Here is a 10,574-nt window from a genome sequence, read left to right as displayed (position 1 = left end):
ACCATGCCCAACTCTTACGTGGGTGCCAAGACTGCACTCGGGTCCTCATGCTGGTGCAGCAAGCACTTTACCAGTGGAGCCATCTCTTTGCTCTCGTATTTCTTGTCCTTCATCTACTTCATTTTCTGAAATAATTTATTTTTATTTTTTTAAACTTATTTCTGATTCTTTTTTGTATTCATTAAGATCAAAGCTTAAGGTGTAAACTAGTTTTTTGCTTTTTATTTTAGAAAATGCACATTTTAAAGCACATGTTTCCTTTTAAGCACATCAGCTGGTCCCACAAATTATGTCATATTTATCTTCAATCCAAACTATTCTCTAATTTTTTATGGTTACTTTCCTAAACCACATGATTTTAATATTATTGACTTCAAATTTAATTCCAGTGTGATTCCAAAGCACAATCTATGATTTAAAAAACAAAGCTTAGCATATCTAGCAATCATGAAAATGAAACAAACTGCCCAATCAACTTCAATACAGGGCAAAGCTATTCCAGAACTTCCAAAATCTGCTCTCTTAGCAAGTGTCAAGGATACATAAGATGATACAACAGTAAAATTTTATTAAATACATCAGCCAATAAACAAACAAGATAGGAAGTCCTGAACAACTCTGTACTGCTAGGAGTTTAATTTTGGACACGCACATCAAAGTGAAGCAGTTAGTGGAAGAAGACGGCTGTCAGCTGATGTGCTGGCGCAGCTGGACCTCCATGTGCAGAGCTAAGGACAGAGAACCAGCTCCTGCCGTTTAAAAACGCAAGGATTAATATGAAAGGTGATAATTAAATGTAAGATAAAAAAGCTTCCAGCAATGTAAGAAAACATCTTCGTGTGTTAAAAATAAGCAAATATTTCTTAAAAGATGAAAGCAATAACAATTCTTAATTTGATAAACTGCATCTAATCAAAAGGAAACTTTAAAAAAATTTTAAAAAAGAAAACAAATATCTTTTTTCATTTTACATACCAATCCCAGTTCCTACTCCCTCTCCTCCTCCCATTCCTTCCACATACCCCGCCCCATCCCACTTCCCATCCACTCCTCAGAGAGGGTAAGGCACATTGCTTTGGGGAAGGATCAAGGCCCTCCCCACTGTATCTAGGATGAGCAAGGTATCTCTCCAAAGAGAATGGGTTCCAAAAAGCCAGTACAAGCAGTAGGGATAAATCCTGGTCCCACTGCCAGTGACTCCACAGTCTGCCCCAGCCATACAACTGTCACCCACATTCAGAAGGACTAGTTTGGGTCCTGTGCTTGTTCCTTCCCTGTCCAGCTGGAGTCAGTGAGCTCCCATCAGCTCAGAAAAGCTGTGTCAGTGGGTATCCCTGTCATGGCCTTGACCTCTTTGCTCATAGTCTCACTCCTCCCACTCTTCAACTGGACTTTGGGAGCTCAGTCGAGTGCTCCAATATGGGTCTGTTTTCATCACTTGCTGGATGAAGGTTCTATGATGATATTTAAGACATTCATCAGTTTGACTATAGGGCAAAGCCAGTTTGGACACCCTCTCCTTTATTGCTTAGGGTCTTAATTGGGGTCATCCTTGTGGATTCCTGGGAATTTATCTAGTGCCAGGTTTCTTGCTAGCCCCATAAAGGCTCCCTCAAGCAAAATATCTCAAAAGGAAACTTTGATGCTTACAAAAATTCAACTAGGTTAAGGGCAGCCTGAGAGATAACAGTCACATACACACACATGCACAACAATATACTCATAATTAACTCTTACAACTCAATTAACAAAAGGCAACATCCCATACAGAAAAGGTAGAAAGAATAAAGGGATACAACTAAATATCAGTGATAGAATCTACGTGGAAATATCCAGGCTATTCATTGCATCTGCAGCAAAGAAAACAATTGAGTGTTTTGTACAGAAACAACTGCAAACAAACAAAAATGTCTTTTCAAACTAAACGTGCTGGTGAATTCTAAGACTGGCCTGGCCTTGGCTCGAATTCTCGGCAGACCCAATAGAGGGCTCCCAAGAGAAGCCTCCATCAGCCTAAAACATCCTGGGCTGACTCAGATGTGGGTCCTCTTGGTACAGATGTGTTACATTTCAAGACTCCATTCGCAGTAGACCTGTGTATGGATTTCTTCTGGGATGAACAAATTTTAGGAGTTTAATGTTTCTCTCTGTATTTGAAGATTCACAGTAATTATTTTTATATTTACTTATTTTTACTGAATCAAGTTCAACAAGGAAGAATTTTCCTAAAGCACTGTTTTTCTACACATAAAAGTTCTGAAACAACCTTGGGGCTTGCTAAGAAATTTAATCAGCAAGAAATTCTTCATTCTTAGTAAACCGATGTCCACCTGATAAGATTCTCGGCAAATTTACTCTAGTCACATAACAACAGTATGCTAGCTGGAAGAAAGATTAATAATAAAATAATTTACAAACAAAGACAGTATTCATAGTAGTTCTTCAGAAAATGAAGTTGCATTTGATATAAACCTAGTACTTACCCAGGTTTCCTGAACCACACAATTCCATCTGGCAATAGTTTTTTCTTCTTCAAAGTTGCTTTCTACTGCTTGGGGAACTAAATTTTCAGCATCAATAAAAAAGAAATCTGCCATGCTCCACTGCACATCAGAGTAACTGATGTAAAAAGAGTTATCATTAAAAATTGGAAACTATCTCTGTAATTAAATGGTTATGAGAAAACCTCATATTGCTCAGAGGCTAAAACAGTTTAACCAAAATAAAGGAAAACACTAACTAATTTTTTAAACTGTCAGAATGGTTTGGATTTGGCCTGAATCATAGAGGAAATCTAGCCAAAACAATTTACCCAGTGGAAACTTAAAACAAAATACATAATTATTAATACATATCATACTCCAACACAGCAGCTCAGAAGAAAAGGTTAGTATTGATGAGCACTTCTGAGGATTGTGCACACACCTCCAAAGCAGATTTTAGGTCTGGAAAACAACACAGACCACAAGTAACAGCATTAAGATTAAAAGCAAATAAACTAGCAGCAAAAACCAGATAAGCACTCTCTAAGAGCTAAGAGAACAGAGATTTTTGTTTATAACACCCAGAAAACACTCACCTATTATAATTTTAATAGCCCTGAGTGACTGAACATTAACTAGGTCTATCTGATAAAATATACTTTGTACACACCATAGACAATAAAATATTAAAACAAAATCAAAGAGGTTGAATACCTCTTTCTAACTGAAAAGAATAAAAACAATTTTAAATCCCACTAAGGGAAAACCACACCCAAATAGTGTACAGTAAAGGAAAAGACTTACCCTTCTTACATTTTATGAAATTATTACAATCTAATGTCAAACTCAGACAGATTCAGTATTAGAGAGAACTTATAGATCTCATTCATGATAATAAATTTAAAATAACCAAATGAAATATTTCTAGGTTGAATATAAATGAAAATTTGTTTTCCAGCACATGAAAATTTTAATACTAAAGAAAATCTATTAGCTCACTAAAGACTAAAGAAAAAAAATATACGATCATTTCCAAAATACACAGAGTATTAAGCATTCAATAAAATCCAGCAATTTCTGATTTAAAAAAAAAAGTCAGTAAGGCAAAAACAGAAGGGAATCTCCAACCCTTTAGACAGTCCACAAGAGACCTATGGTCGTGCTCAAGGGCAAAGTGTTACTATTCTCTGTAAAATGATTACTATGCAGATGTCTGTGTCCTCCCTTTCAACACTAGCTGGAGGTTTGGGTTGGTGTGTCTTCATAAAAAGTCTCTAAGGAATCCATGTGCTTTTGAACTAAGAATTGTCCAAGAATAGCCAACGAACCGCTTAACAAAGCTCAACAGCAGAGGAAACGGCTGGGAGGCTTCACCCACTCAAACATTAAAATATAAATTGATAAGTCTGTCGATGTGACAGCAGAGTGAAGAATTCAGAAAAGGACCTACACGTTCAAGGAAGCCTGAACATACTGGCATACTGCACGGATAAACTGCAGATCAACAGGAAGAGGATGCATAATGGCCCAGGAAACGTGTAGACACTGGAAACTTAAAAGCCTAAATATACTACCATTTGCAACATTCTAAATAATTTAGAATTAATTAATAAATAATAAATGTGACAATGAAAATATTTAAGTTTAAAAATAAAATATATGGGAATACATTAATAATCTCAGAGTTAGAAAAAATTTCTTGAGAAAGCACATATTAAGAATAATTAAACATGAAGAATTTACATATTAATATTAAGCAGTCGAGGTCACCAAAACACACCACGAACAAGTTGAAATAACAAGTCCCAAACCAACAAAAATATTTCCAACATGCATACCTAACAAATAATGTCCAGAATAGTGTGTACAGGGTGCTCATAATCAATTAGCAAAAGACAGCCAAAGTTGGGCAGCCCTTCTTGCAGCTCTGAGTGCTAAGAAGGACTGACAACTGAAGGCCTGCCTCGACTCCAGAGTGAGTTCAAGGACCCACTGGAAAACAGGGCCACACGATCTAAACAACGAAAACTAGAAGAAAAGAAGGGTTAGAGATACCGCTCAGTGATAGAGCGTGTGGCCAGCACATGTAACCCCAGTTCAAAGCTCAGGAGGAGGGGAGAGGACACACAGAACAACAGCTAAGAGAAAAGCCCCAAAGCATAAGGCGATACTCAAGTACTGTCAGGGCCAAACATGGGCAACAGGTTCTTGTGCCCTGTTAAATGAAAGCGTTTCTAAAACCCAACACAGATATACTGTGGCCTAGAGACTACAGGCACACACACGCACACACAAAGACTTGCATGAGAATGTACTAAAATCTTACAAATTAAGTCTGAAACATGTGATTAAAAGAAACAATTTCTAAGCTCACATTGGTAGCACAGTACCTACCTGTAATCTCAGCCTTTGGTAGGGTGAGGCAGGAGGACTGCCATAGATTTAAGGCTAGCCAGGGCTACAAAGCAAGACCCAGTCTCAATAAATAAGAAACAAAGCAAAAGCAGAAAACTTCTAAAATTAATCTCTATGTGAGCCATCAATATTTTTCACAGACTTTTTATCGTTTAGTTACTAAATTCACTAATAAATATTTATTGTCCTCTTGGAACTGAGATGAGACACCACACAGATGGGTTTTGGACGAAGTGAAATGGTTTTGGGTTTGTTTATTTTGTTAATACTGACAAGCGTATGCACTTTAGATCACAAAAGATTATATCAAGTATTTACAAAATAAAACTCTTTTCTGGAGATAACTTCTATTTAAGAAGGATTAAAAGAGCATAAAACTTTATCCTTATCATCCGTGAATGAAGTAACTTGTGTTTTAATAACTTAATCAGAAACCACAAAGAAGGAAACAGTCTTATTAAAAGAGCCTGGTGTCCTGTGGTCCTTCCTTAATAACAACCCACTTTCAAGAGCCTATAATCTATTCAATAGAAAGCCTTCTATCAAAGGCTTTAATCAGATTCTGAGAAAACTCACACACAAAATAAACAACAGGGCACTAAAACCCAAGCGATCAGACACTAGCGGCTTTACAAGAGGCTAGGCCCTCCGTGATGAGTCACTTCTAGAGGATGAAAAGATAAGCCCTTCAAGTGTTTTCTATTCAGGCAGAAAACATATAAAGGTAGGGAATCATTCAGCCACTGTCAGAGTGCGAAATTTTTCATTTTCCACATTCTTGCTACGCTTTATGCAAGCATCAAACTAAGGATGGCAAAAATGAGTCTCTCTTCCTACATGTTAATGCTGGTTGTTTCTTTGTTTTCTCAAGGTATTTTACTTTCAGCTTCCAAGTCCATAAGAAATTTAGAAGACGACATGGTATTTAACACGTTTAGGATGGGGAAAGCCTTCCAGAAGGAAGACACCGCAGAAAGATCGGTTGTGGCTCCCTCTCTGGAACAATATAAAAACGATGACAGCGGTTTCCTGGGCGACGACGAGAACAAGAATTCCAAGGTAAGTACACGCAGCCTGATTATTACAACAGGAAGGAAAATGACTGTTATATTATATATCACCCAGAAGTAAACTTGGTGTTTTCATTTTATAATTGGGAATACTGCCACTACAGTCACAGTACGCGTCCAGACAACTAGTACAATTTCACACGTACCCATCTTACTTCCCCATCTTATCCAAAAGCTTTGCTTCTTGTATCTAAGATATTTTAGAAGTGAAAAACATTGTAGAGCACCTTAGAATTGATCAGCAAGCATGCTGGGCAACTGTATTTTAGCTTGTCTGTGCTGAAGACGAGAGCTGGAACACAAACCAACCTTCTCTTTACAGAACACAGGCTCCAAACAGAATCTCCTAAGTCATGGTCTGCCACTGAATCTGGCTATAAAACCTTATCTCGCTCTGAAAGGATCAGTAGCTTTTCCAGCTGAGAATGGAGTTCAGAATTCTGAGTCAACACAAGAAAAGAGAGAAATTGGGGATGAAGAAAACTCAGCTAAGTTTCCCATAGGAAGGCGAGATTTTGACAGTGAGTAGCTTTGAAAACTTCAATTCCTACATCTTAATTCTCTAAAAAGCAGTCTGAGCTTAACTGACTACGTCAGTGTGTAGTAAGAACACGGGTTCAGTTCTACCAGACAGCAGGTGACCCTGTCAAAATGGGAAATTCCTAAAACTCAGTAATTGTGGTTTGATTTATTCAGAATTTATTAAAACAGGTCCATAACTTTCCTTGATTCTGTGTGGTAACTGCGTTGTCATCTGTTCCCTCTCAGTGCTCAGGTGTATGCTGGGGAGAGTCTACCGACCCTGCTGGCAAGTCTGAGTCCTGCTGGTCCACACCGTCCTTCCAGAAGAACGCAATTCATTGCAAGGGGAGAGAAAAGCCCTTGGTGTTGATATGACTTGTGTATTATCCTAAATGTCTGTTTGAAAATAGTTAAGACGTAATGACCTACATGATATGCTTTGACTTGTGCATTAAACTTTATGAAATTCCTGCATAATGCTGACTTACTGGTATTTTTGAACAGTGGTTAACATGTGTGCCTCTCATCCATCTATCAAAATAATAAAGCATCAGAATTTACATCATGATATTTAAAAGTTAGCTCATGGCTTTGGTGAATGGTCTTCTATACATAAATCTAAAGCACACAGATGACAAAATCATAGCCTAAAAAACTGAGTTAACTTGGTCTGGCCAGGAATCAATTTGACCCTGGCAGTACACCTATTGTCTTTCGTTCCGCGGGCTGGTTTGCCACCAGCTTTACTGTGTGAGTCACTGGGTACTTTAGGGAACTTAACAAGTTTATCTTGGTGCGGTTCATTTCCGTTATCACAGGGGACACTGTCGCTGTCTAGATCCACCTGCTTCCTTTTGGGTATTTTCTTTTCTGTAGGTTTTCTAGGTATTTTGTTGTCTTTACTTCTGTCTCGATGCACACCTTCAGAATTTGTTTCAATTCTTTCTCTTCCAACAGAAGAAAGGGTACCTTAAAATGACAAGGGGAAAGGAATTGTATAATACTTAGTATTACAAATCATGAGGCATATAAAATAATCATTAAAATGACTAGAGCATCTAAAGACATTTATAATATAATAATCCCACCCAATCAAATGTCAAGAAATAACTATATCGTCTTTTTACTATGCCACATCTCACCCCAAACAATGAATATCTATGTAAAAATACAACAGGTAAATACTATGAATTATTTTTTAAATCCACTTAGCTAGTTAAATCATATCCTATTCCTATCCATAAATTTGTACTTAGATTCAATTTTTTACACAAATACAGGCCTTAAAAACAAGTCTTTACATTTCCTAGTATTTGTAAAACTAATTGGTTGACTAATTATTCAAACAAGGTTAATTACCAGAAGCATCACTTTCCAGGTGAAGAGCATGAGACGGCTTTGATGATAAATCACCATTCCATCTGTTCTTGCTCACTGCACACTCATCTTTATAAGTACAAGCAAACTGTGATCTAATTAAGGTCTGCCTCATCTGGTAACACAAAGAAAAAATATGCAATTATATTTTGTCTTATTTTCCATTTAGTTAGAGACATGCTCCCTAGTAATTGAAACATACTATGAAGGCAGTTCTTACAAACAACAACACTCACTGGGAACGTCTATCCAGATTTTTTACAGTTTTGGAACTCACTTGTTACTATGGTTAGTTTCTTAGTTCTTGTTAGCAATATCTAGCTTTGTCCATATGTTTTATATTTTTATAACAGTTATAAAATTCAATTTTATATTCTAGAGGTCTTATAATACATTCCTTTGGGCTGCTTTGCAGTGAATGTTATGATAACTGAATACACACACACAATCATAAAAAATGGGAGGTCTATACTGTATTAAAAAAAAAAAACTCCAAAAGAAAAGTAGTACATGCGACTAAAGACCTTGGTGGAAAGAGAAAGACTAAAGCAAAAATGGGAATGGAGACGTTAAAAGAAACGGAAATAGCAAATGTTTAGCAAGGGGAGCACAAACAACATGGAAAGACATTATTTCTTAGTTAAATCAAATATTTGGGGAAACCAGAAAGAGTTTTTAACTGTATCATTCTAGAAAGACTTAACAAAGAGTTTTAATGGTGAAAATTCCACAATATACACTTGCATTAAGCCTCAGAGATAAGAAATCAAAGCCCGGCTTTCTCATAAATGAAGACAAGTTATCAGACAGATAAAGTTAATAATGAGAGGGTATGGCGATAGCCCGCTGTAGTCCTAACACTCTAACAGACTAACGCAGGAGGCTCGGAAGCTGAAGGTCAGCCTGGGTTACATAAGTACGGAGACACTGGAGGGCGAGGCGGGGAAGGGAGAAGGAAAGTCAATCTATGAACTAGGACAGGAAAACACAGTTTGGAAGTGCATTCTGCAATGAGACTGCTGAGCTATCCCAGGCGCAGGAGTCCATTCCAGTATTCCTGTATCTAGTCTATACATAAAGTGTTGATACATCATCAATCACACTTAGTCCATAACCATTGATGGTGATGCGGAGAATTCTCCAAACCATTAGAAGCCACCTCATATCCTTTCAACACTTCAAATTATATTTATATTATGCTGGATATTACTAAGAGTGTTTACTGATTAAAATGTAATTATATATTATACTTAGTAATTACATTTTATGTTATATAATCAGGGACTAGTGTTCTAATTCACTCAGATGTTTGCAAAGATGATAGCAATAAAATCACTGACCGTAGCTTGAAAGATACAAGAATGGTCACCTTTCCAGCTGCTTCATAAAAGCCAGTTTCATTTCGAGCAATAACTAGGACTAGATAGCACTGCGTCTCTGCATCTGTAACTAGGACTAGATCATTATTGCGTCTCTGCATCTGTAACTAGGACTAGATCATTATTGTGTCTCTGCATCTGTAACTAGGACTAGATAGTACTGCGTCTCTGCATCTGTAACTAGGACTAGATCATTATTGTGTCTCTGCATCTGTAACTAGGACTAGATCATTATTGCGTCTCTGCATCTGTAACTAGGACTAGATAGCACTGTGTCTCTGCATCTGTAACTAGGACTAGATAGTACTGCGTCTCTGCATCTGTACCTAGGACTAGATAGCACTGTGTCTCTGCATCTGTAACTAGGACTAGATCATTATTGTGTCTCTGCATCTGTAACTAGGACTAGATAGTACTGCGTCTCTGCATCTGTAACTAGGACTAGATCATTATTGTGTCTCTGCATCTGTAACTAGGACTAGATAGTACTGCGTCTCTGCATCTGTAACTAGGACTAGATCATTATTGCGTCTCTGCATCTGTAACTAGGACTAGATCAGTACTGCATCTCTGGATCTGGTAACTTGGGACTAAATTAAGTTGCTAAGTCATGCTAAATAATCTTCTTCCCTTTGAGACCTTCAGCTTCTGTTGTGGGCCATTCTGACTGTAACTTCTTAAAATATTCTTTGTTGTCTGTGCTTAGTGATTACTTTTGGAGGGGTTGTGCGCGCTCGGGCATGTGTGTGTGTGAAGCTGCCTCATCCAACCTGGCACCTGCAGGAGTCAGAGGCTGATGTCAGGATGTTGTCCTCAATCACTTCATCCCACTGCCCCCCTACTCCCACTCAGCCATGCTGGGAACCTGAACTCAGGTCTCCGTGCTTGCCCCGCAGACCCTTCACTCACTGAGTCAGCATCTCCCCAGCCTTAGTTTTGGTCGTTTTAGTTACTTTTCGATTCATTTTAGGAAGCAAGGGAGAGGAGATTCTGAGAATCAACCTCAATGCACCTTTTAATTTAATTTAATTTAGATATGCTTTCACATTTTCAAATTCCCAGGCTGAACTTGGTTATCTAAGAAAGAATTCCCAATTCCACAGGACAAGGGCTGTTACGGAGGCAGCAGAGTCACAGAGAGAAGCTGGCTTACACTGCCGTTATCTAAATTCCATGAACCCTACTGTTCCTTGTTTTAAGGGTCCCATGCTTTCTGGATCGAGCAGTTTACATTATTAAGTAGATAAATACATATACAGCACGGATCCATTGAGATGGTAAAAAGCATTAGAGACACAGTGGGGAAGAGAACCTGTCTCTGACCTCAC

General features: G+C 37.9%; 2 protein-coding genes across 2 annotated transcripts in view; one reads left to right on the top strand and one right to left on the bottom strand.

Annotated features, from left to right (window-relative positions):
* Positions 1-551: 551 nt before the first annotated feature.
* The window catches only part of Parpbp (PARP1 binding protein), a 53,038-nt gene continuing 43,015 nt past the window's right edge, over positions 552-10,574 (bottom strand). The window contains exons 10-11 of the mRNA XM_048418691.3: positions 7,850-7,982; positions 552-7,459 (exon numbers count right to left, since the gene is read on the bottom strand). Of these exons, the coding sequence (XP_048274648.3) occupies positions 7,131-7,459; positions 7,850-7,982 (462 nt within the window). The 3' untranslated portion in view covers positions 552-7,130. The remainder of the gene's footprint in view (positions 7,460-7,849; positions 7,983-10,574) is intronic.
* On the top strand, positions 5,709-6,967 carry Pmch (pro-melanin concentrating hormone). Its single transcript, XM_048418300.3, has 3 exons — positions 5,709-5,957; positions 6,291-6,489; positions 6,737-6,967. The coding sequence occupies exons 1-3, from the start codon at positions 5,709-5,711 to the stop codon at positions 6,784-6,786; spliced, it is 498 nt and encodes a 165-aa protein (XP_048274257.3). The 3' UTR covers positions 6,787-6,967.

The sequence above is a fragment of the Myodes glareolus genome, chromosome 26, assembly GCF_982192425.1.
Source record: "Myodes glareolus chromosome 26, mMyoGla1.1, whole genome shotgun sequence".
NCBI lineage: Eukaryota > Metazoa > Chordata > Mammalia > Rodentia > Cricetidae > Myodes > Myodes glareolus.
The sequence above is the reverse complement of the archived record's forward strand: the minus strand, read 5'-3'. Positions and strand labels throughout refer to the sequence as shown.

Excerpts from the sequence above, each read along its gene's own strand:
- Pmch (XM_048418300.3), top strand. The coding sequence starts at position 5,709 with ATGGCAAAAATGAGTCTCTCTTCCTACATGTTAATGCTGGTTGTTTCT. Across the intron at positions 5,958-6,290 it reads ACGAGAACAAGAATTCCAAG|AACACAGGCTCCAAACAGAA; the intron begins GTAAGTACACGC and ends TTCTCTTTACAG. Across the intron at positions 6,490-6,736 it reads AGGAAGGCGAGATTTTGACA|TGCTCAGGTGTATGCTGGGG; the intron begins GTGAGTAGCTTT and ends GTTCCCTCTCAG.